This window comes from Hyla sarda, chromosome 13 (assembly GCF_029499605.1).
Source record: "Hyla sarda isolate aHylSar1 chromosome 13, aHylSar1.hap1, whole genome shotgun sequence".
Classification (NCBI taxonomy): domain Eukaryota; kingdom Metazoa; phylum Chordata; class Amphibia; order Anura; family Hylidae; genus Hyla; species Hyla sarda.
The window spans coordinates 13,233,104-13,256,114 of NC_079201.1; the positions used below are offsets into that span (position 1 = coordinate 13,233,104).

The following is a 23,011-nucleotide window of genomic DNA, read 5'->3' on the forward strand; positions in this document are numbered from 1 at the left end:
TGCCGAGGAAGCAGGGGCCTTGCCGGAGCGTCGGGGACACCCCGGGGACGCGGCGACAGCGATGGAGGGCAACATCCAGGGCAGTGATGACGGTCCGGAGCGCGGGGACAGGTGAGTATTACCTCCTATACCAGTGGTCTTCAACCTGCGGACCTCCAGATGTTGCAAAACTACAACTCCCAGCATGCCCGGACAGCCGTTGGCTGTCCAGGCATGCTGGGTGTTGTAGTTTTGCAACATCTGGAGGTCCGCAGGTTGTAGACCACTGTCCTATACTTTACATTGCACGGATCCCTCAACATGCGATGGTTTCAACAAACGATGGTCCATTTGGAACGGATTACCATCGTATGTTGAGGGACCACTGTATAGGCAAACGTCTATGGACAACTAGAGGGATCTTAAACCCTTAAAGGGGTTATCCATAAATAGAAAAACAGAGCTAATTTCTTTCAAAAACAGCTCCACGTCTGTCCCCAGGTTGTGTGTGGTATTACAACTTGGCAATGGTAGGACCCAAACAACAGACGGTGGCTAGACCGGACATTGCCGAACCGTACATGATTACATAGGAGAGTGCCAAGGCAGCGTGATCAGCAGTAGATAACCAAGAAACTGAAAGAGAGCCAGGCTGCAATTGTGGGCAGTAAACACACAAGCATAGACACCAAAAAGCTCTGTTGATTGCTCTAAGCAAAAAAACAAGGGCCCAGCCAGGTACCCCACCCATTTACAGTGACCCCCCGACCTACGATGGCCCCGACATATGATCATTTCAGCATACGATGGTCTCTCAGAGGCAGCATCAACATACGATGCTTTTGTATGTCGGGGCCATCGCATAAACGGCTATCAGACTGCTTCAGCTGCCACCGGATAGCCACTTACGGTGCCCCATGTGGTCCGGTGATGATCACTTACCTGTCCTCGGGGCTCTGAAGCGTCCTCTTCACGATCCCCTGCATCGCCGGCACTCTCCTTCGTCGTCATCACGTCGCTGCGCGCGCCGTCCCGTCATCCAATAGGTGCGTAGGGAGGTGAAGGCGGCGATGTGAGAGCAACGATCCCGGGGAAGCAGAGATGTCCGGAGCGTCGGGGACAACACGGGGACGCGGTGACAGCGATGGAAGGCGACATCCAGGGCAGCGGTGACGGTTCGGAGCGGCGGGGACAGGTGAGTATAACTTCCTCTAACAGTGGTCTACAACCTGCGGACCTCCAGATGTTGCAAAAATACAACACCCAGCATGCCCGGACAGCCAACGGCTGTCCGGGCATGCTGGGTGTTGTAGTTTTGCAACATCTGGAGGCCCGCAGGTTGTAGACCACTGTCCTATACTTTACATTGCACGGATCCCTCAACATACGATGGTTTCAACAAACGATGGTTCATTTGGAACGGATTACCATCGTATGTTGAGGGACCACTGTAGTGGGAAAAGAGAGATGGCTCCATCTTGGCAGCTGAAAGTGCTCAACAAAGTGGAGGGGAAACAAGAGGTAATCGAGATGAAACTCAGGTACTGACTATGCCAAGCTCCCTGATCCCCGTAGCCCCTGTGGAAGGGGGATTGTCAAAGTGTGCCAGGCACTGTAGGAGCAGGGAAATGCCGCCCCACAGCCACGGGACAAAGTACCGGCCGGACGTAGCCCCCAGGGCCCCTGCGACAACCCATCGCAGTATGGAGGAGCAAACTTGTGTCTCCAGAGGGATCGGAATCCTGCACACTGGAGCTGGGCAAAAATACAAGACCGAACTACGAATGATAGTACGTAGCACACACACAACCAACTGCGTTGAGAGCCAAACCGGGCGGAGACTAAGGCAACAGAGCAGGCGCCTGAGCCACACAAGGGAATCCAGGAAAGATACCTGGAGACATAGGGGGGAGTGGGGGGGGGGGGGGGACTGACTGTGTCGCCCCATCAGGCCCCCTGTCAGAAAAGAGGTGCTCAACCGCTGGACACCCCACCAAACAGAAGGAAGGTGGACTCTACAGGCCCTAGCATATGTAGGGATGCAGACATGGGTACCACACGAAGTTAGTGGGATACCAAGACTGCAGACACAAAGGAAATCCAACAGACCGGCAGGATGGAAGATAGACCAACGTTGCAACCTTAGAAAGGGGAACAGAGAGTGTTGTTGTTGTTGTTGCCGCGAAGGTCCCTGGAACCTGCAGGAAAAAACCCCACACCCCATCTCCTAATGGTGCCGCACACCAGGACTGCAGGCGCAGACGGAAGAGATGAAGTATGTATGTGGAGCAGGAAACATCCAGACACAGTCGGACTTACACATGGAAAGTGAGTCACCGGATTGTAGCGGCAGGAATGGGGGAGGTGACCTGGTGGAGTAGAAAACCCTGCAGACACAGTATGGCTATCTGGCATAGGGACATGGCCACGCCTGGTCCCGCATACGGAAGCACTAGGGATCGACCGATTATCGGTATGGCCGATATTATCGGCCGATAATCACCATTTTGGGGATTATCGGTATCGGCAATTACCTTGCCGATAAGCCGATAATGCCCCGCCCCCCCCCCCCACCGCAACCGCCCCCCCGACCCACCGCACCGCGACTGCCTCCCCGACCCACCGCACCGCGACCGCCTCCCCGACCCACCGCACCGCGTCGCACCCCCCACCATGATGCTGGGCGGTATACCGGTATGGATTTTTGCCCATACCGCTATACCGGTCGGGTCCCTTCCCTACCCTCCGAGTCAATAAAAAAAAATTTTACTTACCCGTAATGGGGGTGGTCCGGGCCATCCATCGTTCCTGTAGTGTCCGGCGGCATTCCGGGTGAAGAGTGAACCGGTCCGGGCTGTCCTTCTTCTCCCACGGTCATCTTCTCCACTCCGGGCAGGCTCCGGCCTAGTACACTGCATAGACGCCGCTACGCCGTGACGTCAGGTGCGCCGCTGCGGACGGGCGTCACTGCGCAGCGGCGTCTATGCAGCGTACTAGGCCGGAGCCTGCCCGGAGTGGAGAAGATGACCGCCGGAGAAGAAGAGCAGCCCGGACCGGTTCACCCTCCACCCGGAACGCCCCTGGACACTACAGGAACGATGGATGGATGGCCCGGACCACCCTGACAGGTAGGGGAGAGAAGCGGGTGGTGGCGGCAGCGGCAGCGGCGGCCTATTTCCCCGCAAAAGCCACTGCAGTGCATTGATTTAAAGCGCCCGCTTTAAATCAATGCTCTGCAGCGGTGTCGCGGGGGGATAAATAGCCGATAACTTATACAGGAATATCGATATAAGTTATCGGCTATCGATGATATCGGTCGATCCCTAGGAAGCACACCCTGAAAGTGGGTTACCAGCCTTCAGCCTGAGAGTGGCCGGCATGTAGAGAGGGACCTGGTAAAGTAGGGAACCCTGCGAACCAGTATGTGGTAGGGTTGGGCGGTATACCGGTTCATACCCCATACTGACATTTTTGTGCTGCACAATATGAATTTTAAACCCATACCACAATACCGGTTTGGCCCCCTCCCCCTCGGGAATGTATTATCAGCCCAGAGCTGCGCTGTCCCCACATCGGGGAACTAATCATATGTGACCTGCGAGCGCTGTTCTGCCCCCCCCCCCCCCAATTAATTATTAACCCAGCGTTTCCCCCATTGGAGTACTACTCACATATGTCACCCGCAAGCGCTGCCCTCCTCTTCCTCCTGCTTGTTGCGGCCGCCGGCGCTGACACTATATACCAGTGGTCTTCAACCTCCAGATGTTGCAAAACTACAACTTCCAGCATGCCCGGACAGCCGTTGGCTGTCCGGGCATGCTGGGAATTGTAGTTTTGCAACATCTGGAGGTCCGCAGGTTTATGACCACTGCTCTATACTGTATGCCTATGCCCGGGGCTGCAAAAGGTAAACAAAATAAACTTTAACTCACCTTCCCCGTCGGTCTGGACCAGCTTCCTAGGGAATGGAACGTCGGAAAGCCGTCAGCCTATCAGCAGCCGCAGAGATGTTCCGCCTCGGCCGGTGATAGGTTGAGCGCACTGTCATGTGAGAAACCAGCTTCTTACATGACAGTGGGCTCAGCCTATCACCGGCCGAGGCGGAACATCGCTGCGGCTGGTGATAGGCTGATGGCTTTCCGTCATTCACGTCCCCGAGAAGAGCGTAAGGCCGGCGTAGGAACAAGTTTATTTCTGTTTACCTTTTGCAGCCCGGGCATAGGGATACAGTATAGAGTGTCAGTGCCGGCGGCCGCAACAAACAGGAGGACAAGGGGGGCAGCGCTTGCGGGTGACATATGTGAGTATTACCCCGATGGGGACAGCGCAGCGCTGGGCTAATAATTCATTGGGGGGGGGGGATACCGTTATATACCGTGGAACCGCCATAAATTACAAAAATACCGCGATACACATATTTGGCCATACCGCCTAGTCCTAGTATGTGGTGCATTGTATAGGGCCTATCGAGCAAGATGGGGTGACTCACTAGGAACCATACCTTGGCAATAGGTTACCTGAACCACTGTCCACGGTGTGAAAAGTGTATGGTAGTTGGCCCGACGTAGTAGTAAGCATGCGGACAACCTTCTGGCCAACTGGTATAGGATTCCTGAACACACAGGGTCACTCCTTCGAAAACCTCCCACAGAAGTGGAGTACTGGAGTGCGGCCTTTCCAACGAGCGACCTGGCAGTGTAGGAGATCAAGCAGATGAAGGACTGGCTGACTGGCAGCAGTCCCGTGTACCTGTAGGGACCCTCATCTAGATCCCCCACCACAGCAGTGAGGCATGGGAAACTAGGCCATGCCCGCGGCAGCCCTCAGATCAGAGAACGATGGAGGCGGAAACCGAGCAGGCAACAGTCTGGCTGAACAGATACATGGGGAACAGTCAGGTAGGCGATCACTGTGCCCCATGTCATAGGTGGGAGGTCGGGGAGGCCCAGGCGCCATGGATAGAAACTGCGCCCCCCTGGGAGATCAGGGGAGGCTGAGGAGCCATGGACCGCATCCCCGTCATCCCGTATAGGGTCCGCAGATACATCAGCCGTGTGACAAGCGGTGGAGGAAACCACGCAGACCACTGTCTGGCTGACTGGTATGGGTCCATTGTAGGGATCAACCGATATCGATTTTTTAGGGCCAATACCGATACAGATTATCTGTCACCTTTCAGGCCGATAGCCGATAACTTATACCAATATTCCGGTATAAGTTATTGGCTATTTCAACACCCCCAAACCCCCCCCCCCCCCCGGCGGGGCAGAAGCCGTTGCAGATCAATGATTTAAAGCGGGTGCTTTAAATCAATGAACTGCAGCGGCTTTTGCGGTGCCAGAGACCTCCGCCACCCGCTTCTCTCCCCCAGCCTGTCCTGAGTCTAACCACCACAGTTGCCCCATCGCCTCCCCCCCCCATCTTCTGCCCACATACCGCCGCCGCTGCCCCATTGCCTCCCCCCATTCACTGGCCACATGCCACTGCCCCATCGCCTCCCCCCATCCTCTGCCCACATACCGCATCCGCCCCATCGCCTCCCTCCCATCCTCTGCCCACATACCGCTTCCGCCCCATCGCCTCCCTCCCATCCTCTGCCCACATACCGCTGCCGCCCCATCGCCTCCCTCCCATCCTCTGCCCACATACCGCTGCCGCCCCATCACCTCCCCCCATCCCCGGTGTTATGTTGTATCCGCGATCCTTCTGGCTCCGTCGGCATCCTGCGCTGTCACTGTGCGGACTGTCAGTGACGTCGCGTTGGGGACGTCACTCGTCATTACGCAGCACAGCACACAGCAATAGCACAGGTGCCAGAAGGATCACGGACCCCTGGGAAAAGGAAATTATAACACCGGGGATGGGGGGAGGCGAAGGGGCGGCGGTGGTATGTGGGCAGAGGATGGGGGGAGGCAATGGGGCAGCTGCGGCGATGGTCGTCTCTGGCCAGGGGGCGGGGCATTATCGGCATGGTAATTGCCGATACCGATAATGTCCAAAATCGCGATTATCGGACGATAATATCGACCAAACCGAAAATCGGTTGATCCCTAGTCCATAGTATACACAGCAGTGGGGTACCCGAACTCCAGCGGCAGATACATCAGCTGTGTGATGAGTGACAGGTGGCAGAGAAGACCATGCAGACCACTGTCTGGCTGACTGGTATGGGTCCATGGTAGACAATGGGTCATTCCTTCGGACACCTGGCACCAGCAGTGAGGTACCGGAGTGCCAGCTGCGGACGCGGCAGCTGTGAGATGAGTGACAGGCGAGACTACTGTCTGGCATATTGATGTCAGGTCCAGTCCATGCCCACGCAGGGACACTCCCACGGAGGCCCTGCACTAGATGTGGGGATCCGGAGAACCAGCCACGGATGCAGTAGCCTGTAGAGAAGGGAATCATACAGTACGACATGTCAAGAACACCCCCTGGATGGGTGCAGACCTGACAGAGGAGGAACCTCAAAAGAGACCTTAACGTCTGCCAGGAACGCAAAAACCCTTGTACATGGTATGGCACTCAGTGGTAGGGGAGAACAGACAATGAATACATCCCCGGTAGTTTCCAAGGGATCGTGAAATCCCTGGCAACAACCCGCCATGGCAGTTCGCATATGCTCCCTGACAGTGAGCGACAATGAAGAAATTAGGGACGCCAAAAACATGTTAGGGATCCTACCGGGGATGTATTCAAAGACATACTTCAACCGACTCAATGTAATTTGTCTATAATAGGTCACCTTACAGCAGTGGTCTTCAACCTGCGGACCTCCAGATGTTGCAAAACTACAACTCCCAGCATGCCCGGACAGCCGTTGGCTGTCCGGGCATGCTGGGAGTTGTAGTTTTGCAATGGAGGTCCGCAGGTTGAAGACCACTGCCTTACAGGGTGATTGAAGCTATTTAAGCAGCCCCCAATACAGACCCTAGGAAAGGGGCCCTGCGGATATTAAACTGGTAAAAACAGATATGGCCGACCAAGGCTGTAATAGCGAGTGGTTGCCAAGGGGGAGCAGCAATACAAATCAGAGTGCAATACAATGATTGGCCACAAGAGGGCACCAAACGCCACCAAATGGTCTGAGTGACCAGGGAATTAAAATGTATTTATTTAAGAACTGTCCAGAGTAGGAGAAAATCCCCATAGAAAACATATGCTGCTCTGGACAGTTCCTAAAATGGACAGAGATGTCAGCAGAGAGCACTGTGGTCATGATGTCAGCAGAGAGCTCTGTGTTCCAAAAAGAAAAGAATTTTCCTGTTTGCTATGGGGATTTTCTCTTGCTCTGGACAGTTCCAAAAATGGACAGCAGAGGTCAGCAGAGAGCACTGTGGTCGTGACATCACAGAAATCCAAAAATAAAGGCATTTCTTCTGTAGTATTCAGCAGTTAATAAGTACTGGAAGGATTAAGATTTTTTAATAGAAGTCATTTACTTATCTATTTAACTTTCTGGCACCAGTTGATTTAAAAAAAAAAAAAAGTTTTCCCCCGAAGTACCCCCAGTGTTTCCTATCCATTGTGCCTTCAACTGTTGCAAAACTACAACTCCCAGCATGCTTGGACAGTCAAAAGTTGTCCGGGCATTCTGGGAGTTGCAGTTTTGCAACAGCTGGAGGCACACTGGTCGGAAAACACTGATATTTGCTGAAGGAGCTTTTCAGTTTCATGTCTTATGTAACTTTTATAACACTGCAGGATTCTTGAAAGAGGTTTCCCAGCCATAGTAAGTGATGTAAGAAGATTTATTTAAAGGGGTTATCCAGGAAAAAAAATGTTTTTTTATATCAACTGGCTCCAGAAAGTTAAACTAATTTGTAAATTACTTCAATTAAAAAATCTTCATCCTTCCAATAATTATCAGCTGCTGAAGTTGAGTTGTTCCTTTCTCTCTGGCAACAGTGCTCTCTGCCGACATCTCTGCTTGTCTCAGGAACTGCACAGAGTAGAAGAGGTTTGCTATGGGGATTTGCTTCTACTCTGGACAGTTCCTGAGACAGGTGTCATCAGAGAGCACTTAAGGCAGAAAAGAACAACTCAACTTCAGCAGCTCATAGGTACTGAAAGGGTTAAGATTTTTTTGATAGAAGTATTTACAAATCTATATATCATATACACATTTCTACTGAGGAAGGGGTCGGAGGTTCATGTTTCCCAGCACCCCGAAACGCGTTTAGGAATCTGGCACTGTTCACACAGCCATTATCAGTGTCCATCTGCAAACATATGTTTTTGGCAACAGAGGAGTTAAATCAGTCTCATTCCGCCCTGCCTGGCTGCAACCTTGCCACCTATTACATCGCACAGCCTCACCTCCTGCTTCCACGTGGGACGCCATCCCCGGACCTTCCACCGCTCCCGGCGTACCATCACCGCCAGACCCGTTGTCGCTCCCGAGCCGACTGACACTCCTGCCGGACCAGTGCCATCTGTAGTAAGCCGGCCAGCGAACGAGGTCCTCAGCGCTGAAATCTGCTGCATGCTCCTCCGCCATCGGAGCCCACTGTACGCAACATCTATTTGCGCCCCCCTGCCAACGGGGCTGCTAAGGGAGACGTATCCACCTGTGCCCCCCTCCACCATATTGGGGCATACGAGGAACATAAGGCTGCGACTCATCCATCACAATCCATCAAGCCAGAAGCAGTGGTGAGAGATACTCTGTATCATTTATTCATTTTTTGATCACTGACTCACAAAATGATTCTGCCACAAAACCAAACATCTATCTACACCTTTTGCGGATTTTATTTTATATATATATTTTTTTTTAATCTGCAGATTCATGGACTCATTAGAACACTAATTTATTTTTATATCTATTTTTTATATTTTATTTTGGATATCTCACTAGGGCCCAGTGGGATTGTCATTAGACAGTGCCAGTGTAATGTGCTATTTTTTTGTTATTGTTTTATATATTAATACTTTATGATCTGAATTAAAATACAAAATACAAAACAGTAAACACTGTTTTATCTATTATTGCCCACATCATTATACACCATTGGTGAGGTCCTAGAGGCATAAGTTATAGATTTTTATTGTTATTCATTTTTGTTGCCGGTGGGGTCCGGCTTTAGCTTTGACTGCCTCGGTCCTTCTGTTGTGAGCTGCACCTAATTTTAAGTATTTACAAATCTGTTTAAGTTTCTGAAGCCAGTTGATATATATATATATATATATATATATATATATATATATATATATATAAAAAAAGGTTTTTTCCTGGATAACCCCAGTTGCACCTGTTTGGGAAAATCTCTGTACATAGAAGTTTCGTTGATCGGACCCCTTCCTATGTACGGATGTCTGTAATGTCAGTTCTATCTGTAATGTGTCCGGCTTCTCACCTGGTATATTCGCATCTCGTAGTAGCGCCAAATGCTTCTCACGGATTCTTTTTGCATAATCTTGAGAGAAGTGGTAGATCTTGCTACATATGCCTTCTACTGAATCCCGCGCCACCGCTGCCATGTGAGGGCCACATTCTCTACGTAGGTGCTCCAAACGATCCTGGAACAGAGAGAGAGAGAATATTAAAGGGGTATTCCAGGGGGAACATTTTTTATTTTTTTTTTTTATTATAAAATTACTTTTATTAAAAAAAAACTTAATCCTTCCAGTACCTATCAGCTGCTGAAGTTGAGTTGTTCTCTTCTGTCAGGCAACAGTGCTCTCTGGGCTGACATCTCTGTCTGTCTCGGGAACTGCACAGAGGAGGTTTGCTATGGGGATTTGCTTCTACTCTGGACAGTTCCCGAGGCAGGTTTCATCAGAGAGCACATAGAAAAGAACAACTCAACTTCAGCAGCTCATAAGTTCTGAAAGGATTATTATTGTATTTTTATTTATTTATTCATTTTATTTAATTTTTTGGGGGGCACTTCTATACAAAAAAAAAACAATAACTGCTGAATACCGGGGAAGCTACTGTCATTTTACTGCTGTAAAGTGAGTCCTATTGTAATTAGGGAGGGGACAGGAGTGAGGGCTTTATTGTCTTGACAGGCCTAGATAAAGAATACTTATACAGTTAGATACTATAGGAAAGTGAAAAAGAGGGAATAAACAGAGGCCGGCACATAGTCCATTAAAGGGGTACTCGGCTGCTCACCGTTTGCAACAAACTGTTCCAAATGCTGGAGCCCGCAGCTCGTGACGTCATAGTCCCGCCCCCTCATGACGTCACGTCCCACCCCCTCAATGCAAGTCTATGGGAGGGGGCATCACGCCCCCTCCCATAGACTTGCATTGAGGGGGTGGGGCTATTATGTAATGCCCCGCCCCCTCAATGTAAGTTTATGGGAGTGGTGTCACGCCCCTTCCCATAGACTTGCATTGAGGGGGCGGGCGTGACATCATGAGGGGGAAAGGCTATGAAGTCACGCCCCCTCAATGCAAGTCTATGGGAGGGGCGTTACATCCCCTCCTACTGACTTGCATTGAGGGGACGGGGCGTGACGTCATGAGGGGGGCGGGGCTGTGACGTCACGAGCTCCAGCGTTCGGAACAGTTCGCTCCAAATTCTGAGCAGCGAAATACCACTTTAAAGGATAGAGAATAAGTTTCAGATTGCGGGGGGTCCGACCGCTGGGACCCCCCCATGATCTCCTGTACGAGACCCTGACAGTCAATGGTACGGGGGCGTGTCTACCACCGCATGAAGCAGTAGCCGACACGCCCCCTCAATATAACTCTATGGGAGAGCCGGAGCGCTGTATTGAGGGGATCGTGTCGGCCGCTGTTTCGTGCAGCAGTCGACACACACTCTCTGGCTGGAGAGCTGGAGGCACCCTGGTTGCAGTGGCGTTGCGACCCGGGTGCGGGGGGTGCGGGCCGCACCGGGTGACACCAACCTAATGGGGTGACACCAAGATGCTCCGCAGCACCCACAGCTCCCCCGCTACACAGACACCCCCCATCTGTGCCCGACCGGCCTCCCATCCGTCAGCACCCCCCACCCCCCCGCGCTGTGTGTGCGATGCGCCCTTCCGTCCGTCAGCAACCCCCCCTCTTTCACCTGCACTGTGCGCCCGTCCGTCATCACATCCCCTCGCCGTCACAAGCACTGTGCCCAGCCTCCGCTCCCACGTCTGCGCCGGCCTGACGTCACACTGCATGGCCGCGCAGGAGGACGTCAGTTACGTCACTCGCAGGGCGCCAGGTGAGAAGGAGCGCTGCGCTGGATGGGTGAGTGTGTGTGTCTGTCTCTCTGTCTGTGTGTGTGTGTATGTGACTCTGTGTGTGTGACTGTGTGTGTGTGTGTGTGACTGTGTGTGTATGTGACTCTGTGTGTGTGTGTGTGACTGTGTGTATATGTGACTGTGTGTGTGTGTGTGTGACTGTGTGTATATGTGACTCTGTGTGTGTGTGTGTGTGTGTGACTGTGTGTGTATGTGACTGTGTGTGTGTGACTGTGTGTGTATGTGACTCTGTGTGTGTGTGTGTGACTGTGTGTATATGTGACTCTGTGTGTGTGTGTGTGACTGTGTGTATATGTGACTGTGTGTGTGTGTGTGTGTGACTGTGTGTGTATGTGACTCTGTGTGTGTGTGTGTGTGTGTGACTGTGTGTATATGTGACTCTGTGTGTGTGTGTGTGACTGTGTGTGTATGTGACTGTGTGTGTGTGTGTGTGTGTGACTGTGTGTGTATGTGACACTGTGTGTGTATGTGACTCTGTGTGTGTGACTCTGTGTGTCTGTCTGTGAGTGTGTGTCTATCTGACTGTGTGTGTGTTTGTGTCTCTCTGTGTTGTATGTGGTTTGTGTGTGTGTGTGTGTGTGTGTGGTGGGGTTGGGGGTGGGGGGGTTGAACCAGCGATCTAATGTGGGGAAACTTTGACCCATTGTGGGGAACCTGCGGCCTAATGTGGGGAAACTACTACCAAGTGTGCGGAGTCTATGCTACCTAATGTGGGGAGTCTGTGCTACCTTATATGGGGAGTCTATGCTACCTTATGTGGGGAGTCTATGCTACCTTATGTGGGTAATCTGTGCTACCAAATGTGGGGAATCTATGCTACCTAATGTGGGGAAACTGCTACATAATGTGGGGAATCTGTGCTACCTAATGTGGGGAAATTGCTACCTAATGTGGGGTAACTGGTACCTACCTAATGTGGGGGAACTGGTACCACATGTGGGGAATCTATGCTGCCTAATGTGGGGAAAAGATGCTACCTAATGTGGGGAAACTGCTACCTACCTAATGTGGGGGAACTGCTGCCTACCTAATGCTCCCCCCCTGGCAGTAGAACCCTCATCATCCACCAGCAACACCCACCCCCCAGCAGCAGCACCTCCATCAGCAGATCCTGGTGGTGGATGATGGCGGTGCTCCTGCCAGGAGGATGATCCTGCCGATGGATGATGGGGGTGGTACTGCCAGGGGGGATGGCCAGTAGCACCCTCATCATCCTCCAGCAACACCCCCCAGTAGTAGCACCCCCATCATCCACTAGCAACACCACCAATACCCCCCCTCCCATGGTAATAGCATCAGCTAACGGATGTTGAGGGGTGTTACTGCGGTTGTGGTATTATATTCAGAGGGTGCACTGTATGGCAATGTTATTCATAGGGCGCAGTTTGTGGTAGTATTATATTCAGAGGGCTCAGTGTGTGGTAGTATTATATACAGAGAGTGCAGTTTGTGGTAGTATTAAATTCAGAGGGCGCAGTTTGTGGTAGTATTATATTTAGAGGGCGCAGTTTGTGGTAGTATTATATTCATAGGGCGCAGTTTGTGGTAGTATTATATTCAGAGGGCGCAGTTTGTGGTAGTATTATTAGATTGTAGCAAAAAAGAAAAGGTAACACGTAGCGACTCACCACTTCTGTAGATTCTTGTTTAATAGTGCTGGTGAACATACAGCTAGCACAAAAACAACAGGAACGGGTGTGCAGGGAGGGTAAGACGTAGCGGGGGGAGCTCGAGACAATGGATCCTATTTCGCGTCCAGTGACGCTTCTAGAGGCGAGTCGGGTCCCAAGAGGACTACGTGTGTTCAAAAATCCTTCGCAATTTCTAGACGACCCTGTCTTTATCAAACAATGGGAAGATGAACACCTTAAGCACTCTATGAATATCCAACGCTTGGTGTTGGAGAAAAATAATAGAGACTATGAAACACTAACCACAGCCCTATGTAAAGCCAAGTTAGAAATGAGGACCCGGACCACAGAAGAAAAATTTAACCAATTCAATAAAAATTTGGAAAAAAAATTGTCTACACTCCAAGTGGAAATTAAAGCCCAAAAACGCGACAAATATATCCGGGATAAACGCGATTTTGAGGAAGGGAAGATATTCTCATGGATGAGATCACAACCGGCCCATAGTCGATATAGACGGGCTAGCAATAAAAATAAAAACAAACGCAAGACAGACTACCTAACAACAGAGACGGAGAGCAGCTCATCTGACGAAACTAAAAAGAATGATGTTTCCAGACCCCCACAAAAATCACCAGCCCTCCCTTTAGGAGACCGACCAGGAGAGGAAAACGCAAGAAGCGGAACTTACCAAAGGAACAAGAACAAAAAACGCAAGACAGTTTCCTGGATGAAATAAAATCGTATAAAAATGTCATTAACCTCACACATACCGAATTAACGGACTCCTGTTTATCAGCTTTGTCAAAAGGACTTAACTTTGGACTTACCGAGGACTTCAGGTTCCATCATTTTGAAATTGAGCTCTATAAGGCACTGAGAAAAATAAATATTCACAAATTTTTCAGCAGCATAAAAACGCATCAAGAAATATTAAAAGAGGGAGAAATCCCATGTAATGTGAATAGCTTCCAATATAGTGCCATATCAGAGTTCACACAACAAGAAACTGAGATCCTTGACTTCCTCTGTGGGCAACATGAAAAGGAGGTTATAGATTCTAATGAGCCCCAATATTTCAAAGGAGGTAATCCCTCCACATTTAACCCCCCTGTTGCCCCCGGAGGGTCAATCGATCTGTTTGAAAAGGCCGTAATGAAAGATGTCAAGGCATTGATCTATCCAGAGAAACAACACAATATTACTGCCAAAGAGAAAAAGGCACTCACATGGTTAGCAAAACAGACACATCTAAAGGTGTCAAAAGCCGACAAGGGAGGCTCCATAGTAATATGGAGCAAAGACCAACACGACAAAGAGGTGGTTAGACAGCTATCCGATAAAGAAGTATACACCAAATTGAAAGAGAACCCCACAGGCAAAATTATGAACAAACTTAGGGGTTTCTTCACTAGCTTCACACGACAGGGACTAATAGGTGAAAAAATGGCAGAACGCCTGATCCCCAAGATACCACGACCAGCCCGGTGGTATATTGTCCCTAAGGTCCATAAGTCGTTGACCCAACCCCCGGGACGACCTATCGTCTCGGGGATTGGGTCGACGACCGAGGCCCTGTCGTCGTACTTAGAATGGCTCCTGTCCCCCCTATTACCCAGCATCCCAGCCTATCTTAAAAATACAGATGAGCTGTTGGACATCTTGCAAGATTTCAGCTGTGAATCTACTTATCGCTTGGCATCTATTGATGTGGAGAGCCTATATACCCGCATACCACACAATGCGGGTATATGGGCTCTCCAGACTTTTTTGAACGGCTCTGATAAGTCCGACCTGTTCAAAGACTTCGTCTGCAAAGGTATGGATTTAGTTCTGACTCAGAATACGTTCATGCAAGACGGCACATGGTACGTGCAGAACCGGGGTACCGCAATGGGTACCCCGGTATCTTGCACGTACGCTAACATCTATTTGGCTATATTAGAAAATGAAATGATTTTTTCCACGTCCAATCCATATATTTCTAGAATTAAAAAATATCTCCGCTACGTGGATGATATCTTCATAATATGGGACGGAGATGAAATAATCTTCCAAGATTTTGTTAAATATATGAACGAACAAAATCAACAAAATATGTACTTCACATATCAGTTTGGAGGCAAATCATTAGATTTCCTAGATGTTAAAATTTGGATAGAAGACAACCGAATGAAAACCACAGGATATCGGAAAGATATTATGCAGAATTCATTACTACATTATAACAGTTCTCACCCCAAACACGTCCATAACAGCATTCCATACAGTCAGTTTATGCGACTTAAGAGAATTAATTCAGAAGATACAGGATACCAATTACAAGCAAAAGAGTTAAAACAAAGGTTAATCGAACGCAACTATCCGGAAAAAACCATAGAGAGGGCTTATGAAAAGGTAGAGAGTAAGAATAGACAGGAAATTAGGAGGAAAAAAACGCAAAAAAATAAGACGCAGCGGTTTGTCTTCACATTCCATAACTCACCCATGAATAGTCTTATCAGCCAAGCCATTAAAAAAAACTGGTATATACTCGAAGCTGATCCCGACCTAGAAAAAATAGCTAAAAATCATCCTATAGTAACCTATAAACGTAATATCACAATAGGAGGATACATCAAAAAATTGTCCGCTAGGCAAAATAAACAGGATGCCACTACATGGCTCCATAAAACAGCCCCTAATGGTAATTTCCCATGTAAAAATTGTAGCTTCTGTAAATACAATCTAGGACAACAAGAATTTTCACTAGGAGGAGTCCACATTACCGTACAACAGTTTATTTCATGCCGCAGTACACATGTGGTTTATTGCCTCATGTGTACCTGCGGCTTTTACTATATAGGAAAAACTAAAAGACAACTGAACCAACGAATCAGAGAACATCTATATAGTTTAAAAACTGGAAAAGGAGCCCCCAAATTCATTCTACACATGAGAGACGTCCATAAAAATGACCTTAATACAATTAAGTTTGCAGGCATAGAAAGGGTATTAATACAGGGACAGGGGATAGATCGCAATAAAATTCTCATGAGAAAAGAAATTGATTGGATCAGCCGACTCAACGCTTTAGGCGCATTGGGTCTGAATGATCGACATGATCTGTCCCCTTACCTGTGACAGGTCTGGTTGATGTATATATTTTTTAACTGGGTGATCACATTATAGGTGTTACATTCACGTATATGTTTATGTTCACATTGTCTGTTCGCATCCATTAGCTCCACCCCCGAGAGGGGCAGGATGCATAAGAAATGGACTCACCTGGGCTCACTAGGACCAGGACCGGAAGAAGCGTCACTGGACGCGAAATAGGATCCATTGTCTCGAGCTCCCCCCGCTACGTCTTACCCTCCCTGCACACCCGTTCCTGTTGTTTTTGTGCTAGCTGTATGTTCACCAGCACTATTAAACAAGAATCTACAGAAGTGGTGAGTCGCTACGTGTTACCTTTTCTTTTTTGCTACAAACGTATACGCTTGCTTCTTATACACGTTTAGCACCACACTCTACCAGTCAGGAACGGATAGGTCTCATCACCTTGCCACGGTACCGAGAGCCGTCAGTCAGCTGTGCCAGGTCTATCCATTTACTTGTTACAGACGTAGTATTATTAGAGATGAGCGAACTTACAGTAAATTCGATTTGTCTCGAACTTTTCGGCTCGGCAGTTGATGACTTATCCTGCATAAATTAGTTCAGCTTTCCGGTGCTCCGGTGGGCTGGAAAAGGTGGATACAGTCCTAGGTAAGAGTCTCCTAGGACTGTATCCACCTTTTCCAGCCCACGGGAGCACCTGAAAGCTGAACTAATTTATGCAGGAAAAGTCATCAACTGCCGAGCCGAGAAGTTCGTGACGAATCGAATGTACTGTAGTTCGCTCATCTCTAAGTATTATATTCAGAGGGTGCAGTGGGTGGTAGTATTATATTCAGGGGTACAGTATGTGGCAGATTTATATTCAGGGGTACAGTATATGGCAGATTTATATTCAGAGGGTACACTATGTGGCAGATTTATATTCAGGGGGCGCAGTTTGTGGTAGTATTATATTCAGAGGGCGCAGTGGGTGGTAGTATATTCAGAGGGCACAGTTGGTGGTAGTATTATATTCAGAGGGTACAGTGTGGCGGTATTATATTCAGGGTTACAGTATGTGGCAGATTTATATTCAGAGTGTACAGTATATGTTGGTATTATATTCAGAATGTACAGTGTGTGGTAGTATTATATTCAGTGGGTATGGTATATGGAAGGTTTATAATCAAAGAGTATAGTGTATAGTAGTATTATATTTAGAGGATACTGTGTCTGGCAGGTTTATAATAATAACTGTTTTTATATAGAGGATGAGAATGCGCTGACATAGAGAGGAGACGTCTGGGCGTCACATTCTGCAGACAGAAGTTTTAGCTGGAACAAGTCCTGGCGGTATGTACCATCTGAATTAGATAAGGGAAGACTATAGAGAAGACGTCACCTGTAGTCACTGATATCATTGTGTATTCTCCTCACTATAGAGAAGACGTCACCTGTAGTCACTGATATCATTGTGTATTCTCCTCACTATAGAGAAGACGTCACCTGTAGTCACTGATATCATTGTGTATTCTCCTCACTATAGAGAAGACGTCACCTGTAGTCACTGATATCATTGTACATTCTCCTCACTATAGAGAAGACGTCACCTGTAGTCACTGATGTCATTGTGTATTCTCCTCACTATAGAGAAGACGTCACCTGTAGTCACTGATATCATTGTGTATTGTCCTCACTATAGAGAAGACGTCACCTGTAATCACTGATATCATTGTACATTCTCCTCACTATAGAGAAGACGTCCCCTGTAGTCACTGATATCATTGTGTATTCTCCTCACTATAGAGAAGACGTCACCTGTAGTCACTGATATCATTGTACATTCTCCTCTCTATGTCCTATCAGAGCTGTACAGTCTGGAATATTGTGAACCAAAGGCCTGGGACACATAAAAGGAGGACTGGGTTCCGGGCGCTTCCCCTCCTAGTAGAGTACTGAATCTTAGGCAGGCAGATCCATAGAATAAAAAGGGAGTTTATTCGCGAATAAACTCCCTTTTTATTCTATGGATCTGCCTGCCTAAGATTCAGTACTCTACTAGAAGGGGAAGCGCCCGGAACCCAGTCCTCCTTTTATGTGTCCCAGGCCTTTGGTTCACATTATTCCAGACTGTATCAGAAATGCTGAGTGACTAGCTCACTCAGAGAGGACTTCAGGAGCTGCTGACCTCATCTTCACCGAGCGATACTACATGCAGATATAGGTGTTGTGCCCTGAGCATGACCACTTCTGGTAAGCCTACCTAATTATCCTAAGGGGCTCACCTGTCTGAACCATCCGCACTAGGAGCGCACCTCTCTTTTTGTCTTTTTCTCTATCAGAGCTGTAGTCACTTGTAAGTTCTACAGTTATGGTGAGTGAAACTACAACTCCCAGCATAACCTCACCACTGCTCAAAGGGGTACTCTACTGGAAAACATTATTTTTTTATCAATTGGTGCTACAAAGTTAAACAGATTTGTAAATTTCTTCTATTTAAAAATCTTAATCCTTCCAGTACTTATTAGCTGCTGTATAAGCGATTCACAGGAAGTTCTTTTCTTTTTTAATTTATTTTCTGTCTGACCACAGTGCTCTGTGCTGACACCTTTGTCCATGTCAAGAACTGTCCATAGTAGGACCAAATCCCCATAGCAAACCTATCCTGCTCTGGATAGTTCCTGACATGGACAGAGGTGTCAGCAAATAGCACTGTGGTCAGACTGGAAAGAACTACACAACTTCCTGTGGAGCATACAGCAGCTGATAAGTACTGTAAGGATTAATATTTTAAATAGAAGTAATTTAAAAATCTGTTTAACTTTCTGGCACCAGTTGATATAAAAGTAAATGTTTTCCAGTGGAGTACCCCTTTAAGTAATTCTGGGAGCTGTATATTTAAATGGTGAAAACTTCCTTAACACTTTCCTATTCTGTGGCAACTGGTATATCTGATTATTATACTGGAATTTCTCACAATGCGCTACAACAGTGGTGTCTGTCACAACAGGCTAAAAACTTACTGGGGGGAGGGGGTAGGTATGGGGGTGACACCATTTTCTACCGCACCGGGTGACACCAACCCTAGCAACGCCACTGCCTGGTTGGGAAACATTGCTATAGACACTGCACTGAGCAGACAGCCCCATGGACCATGGCCATTCTGTGCAGGAATTCAAACAAGGATGCAGTGAGAAAGAAGTGAAATAGAAAAAGGAAAGGTCCCCAGTCTCTGTAAGACACTTTTACAGGGCATAGGACGGGAGGTGAGGGTGAATGGGTATAAAGAACCAGAATAGTCCTTGAATCCATATTCTTGGACACCGATCTCAATGGTCTCAACAAAATTCTTCTCATTTTATATAATATACAAACACAAAAAAAAAAAACGTTTTTAGGGATTCCAAAATAATTATTGAGGGATACAGAGAGGTAACCAGTATGACACTGGAACAAAAGTAAGGGCTCACATAATGTAAATGACTAGTGTTAGCATAGCACAAGCAGTGCAAATGCACATAAAGAGTAATAGCAGCACATTACATATAATGAGAAAAAAATAGAAGAATGAATAATTACCAAGTGGACAAAGGAGTAGTGAAATGTGAGCCCTAACCATCCGACGTTTCGCCAAGGACTGGCTTCTTCCAGGGCGGAAGAAGTCAGTCCTTGGCGAAATGTCGTTTTTTTTTTCGTGTTTGTATATCCTAGTTTTGTGTGGGATTTTGTTCCTTGCATGAGGGGTTTTGTGTAAGTTTTTTAAATTTCACAAAATGTAGCACAGTAAAGTTATAAGCAGCCATAAGGCACCACTGACCATGTAATCTTCCTTGGTCGCCAGGTGGTCTCTCCTCAGCCAGCTAAAGGTGTCCTCCACATTCCATTTTACCACCTTCCTAATATCCGGTGAGGCTCTCCTAGAAGAGAATAGAGAGTCATTACATCATGGCTGCTGCAGACACAAGTCTGTAAAAGATTCAGTGACGTATACTGGAAAACAATGGAGAGTTTATAGTTTAGAACATGCCGATCACATGCACACGTTCACTGCCAATGATGTATACATTACATCCTGACTGTCCTGAGACTATTTGTCAGACATTCTGATTGGTGGAGGCTAGTGCTGGGCAGTGTGACCAAAAATGGATATCACGGTATTTTTCCAAATTATGGCTATTTTACGGTATTCCCGGGGTGGGGAACTAATCATATATGACCCTCTGGCGCTGCTCTGCTTCTCCCCCACACCGAGTGAATTAGGGCTGCACGATTTGGGAAAAATGTGCAAATGTGATTATGGAGGTAAATATTGCTATCTCGATATGCAATATAATGAACAAATGGTGAAATCCCCCCATTTCATACCCAATCTCCCCCATTTAATTTCTATCCTCCAATTTCACATCCCCCCCAAATTCAAGTCTATTCCCTATTTTACATTTAACCCCTTGTCATATCTCTCAATGTCACATTACCCCCATGCCACATCTCCCCCCCTCATGTCCCATTTCCCCCCCATGTCCCATTTCCCTCCATGTCCCATCCACATCCCCATGTCACATTTCATCCCATATCCCATCCCCCCGCAATGTCACATCTCCCCCCCATGTGCCATCAACCCAATGTCACATCTCCCCCAGTCAAATCCACATCCCCATGTCATATCCCCCTTATGTCAAATCCACACCCCCATGTCACATCCACACCCCCATGTCACATCCAAACCCCAATGTCACCACCCCCCATGTCACATCCGCACCCCCATGTCAAATCCACACCCCCATGTCAAATCCACACCCCCAAGTCACATCCACACCCCCATGTCACGTCCACACCCCCATGTTGGCTGAGCGGAAAAGGTCCTGGAACCAGCTGATTGTCGGGAGCACAGAGAGGATACCGGGACCACACTGAGTAGAACGGGAATCTGTGGCAGACCTATGTGGTCTGGGGCTAGGTGAGCACCGTGAGATGATGCACGAATGCTGCATCTCCTCCTCTCCCATAAAGATACATGGAGGGGGCGTGTCACACATCTCCTACACGGGAGAGCCGCAGCAGAGCCAGGACCCCATACAGGAGATTACTGGGGGGACCCAGCGTTCAGACCCCCGTGACCAGATACTTATCCCCTACCCTGCGGATATGCGATAAGTGTCTAGGGCTGTAGATCTCCTTTAGTCGGTGCCATTAGTGCCTAACTCAAGGGACTCACCTAGATTCGATAAGTCGCTTGGCAGCCTCGGCATATTTAAATAGCAATCGTTTTGCTTCCTCTCGATGCTTGATACGTGATAACCTGGAGAAAAGGAGAGGTGGAATTTACAAACTATACTATAAAACTAATTTTCAAACAATTATTGAAAAAAACATGAAACTTAGACAAACTAGAACAAGGCTACTGCTGGCATTACAAAACTAACATGTGCCTGCACATAATTGTGAGGGTGATGATCACCTTATTGGAACATCATTCATAATCTCTCTGAACATGGATGGAGACACTGCGGGATCACAGTCACTAGGAAGGAGCGGATCCGGTCCACGATCTATGACCTTCCTCTCCAGCAGCCAGCGGTTAAAAGACTCTCGAGGTGGGTCAATGCCTATTAAAAAAAATAAAAAATGCTTTTACCAATATTCAACATTAATACCTATATTTATACTGAGATTGGTTTGCAAGAGAGAAATGCAACTTAAATTAATCAGAATTGATATCACTCATTTTGGAAAATAGAAGACATGTCATGTATACAAGAGAATAGAAGATGTGTCATGTAAACAAGAGAATAGAAGATGTGTCATGTATACAAGAGAAGACGCGTTATGTATACAAGAGAATGGAAGACGTGTCCTGTATACAAGAGAATAGAAGAAGTGTCATGTATACAAGAGAATAGAAGACGTGTCATGTAAACATGAGAATAGAAGACGTGTCATGTAAACAAGAATATAGAAGACGTGTCATGTATACAAGATAGTAGAAGACATGTCAGGTATACAATAAAATAGTAGACGCGTCATGTATACAAGAGAATAGAAGACGTGTCATGTATACAAGATAACAGAAGACGTGTCATGTATACAAGATAATAGAAGACATGTCATGTATACAAGAGAATAGAAGACATGTCATGTATACAAGAAAATAGAACAAGTGTCATGTATACAAGAGAATAGAAAACGCGCCATGTATTACAAGAGAATAGAAGACGTGTCATGTATACAAGAGTATAGAAGACGTGTCATGTATACAAGAGTATAGAAGACGTGTCATGTATACAAGAAAATAGAAGATGCGTCATGTATACAAGAAAACTCAAGACATGTCATGTATACAAAAGAAGACATCATGTATACAAGAGAATAGAAGACGTGTGATGTATACAAGAGAATAGAATACGTGTCATGTAAACAAGAATATAGAAGACGTGTCATGTATACAAGATAATAGAAGACATGTCATGTATACAAGAAAATAGAAGACGCGTCATGTATACAAGAAAATAGAAGACGTGTCATGCATACAAGAGAATAGAAGACGTGTCATGTAAACAAGAATATAGAAGACGTGTCATGTATACAAGGTAATAGAAGACATGTCATGTATACAAGAAAAGAGAAGACGTGTCATGTATACAAGAGAACAGAAGACGTGTCATGTACACAAGTAAATAGAAGATGTGTCATGTATACAAGAGAATAGAAGACGTGTCATTTATACAAGAGAATAGAAGACGAAGACCTCTCATGTACACAAGAAAATAGAAGACATGTTATGTATACAAGAGAAGAGGAGATGAAGACATGTCATGTATACAAGAAAATAGAAGACATGTCATGTATACAAGAGAACAGAAGACGTGTCACGTATACAAGAAAATAGAAGACATGTCATGTATACAAGAGAACAGAAGACGTGTCACGTATACAAGAAAATAGAAGACGTGTCATGTATACAAGAGAACAGAAGACATGTCATGTATACAAGAGAATAGAAGACGTTTCATGTATACAAGAGAACAGAAGACGTGTCATGTATAAAAGAGAACAGAAGACGTGTCATGTATACAAGAGAAAAGAATAAGTGTCATGTATACAAGAAAA

At 47.2% G+C, this 23,011-nt stretch overlaps 1 protein-coding gene across 3 annotated transcripts in view; it reads right to left on the reverse strand.

Annotated features, from left to right (window-relative positions):
* The window catches only part of PCIF1 (phosphorylated CTD interacting factor 1), a 79,357-nt gene that overhangs the window by 27,277 nt on the left and 29,069 nt on the right, over positions 1-23,011 (reverse strand). For all 3 annotated transcript variants that reach the window (XM_056549995.1, XM_056549993.1, XM_056549994.1), the window contains exons 7-10: positions 21,363-21,510; positions 21,120-21,203; positions 19,722-19,821; positions 9,339-9,501 (exon numbers count right to left, since the gene is read on the reverse strand). In XM_056549995.1, the coding sequence (XP_056405970.1) occupies positions 9,339-9,501; positions 19,722-19,821; positions 21,120-21,203; positions 21,363-21,510 (495 nt within the window). The remainder of the gene's footprint in view (positions 1-9,338; positions 9,502-19,721; positions 19,822-21,119; positions 21,204-21,362; positions 21,511-23,011) is intronic.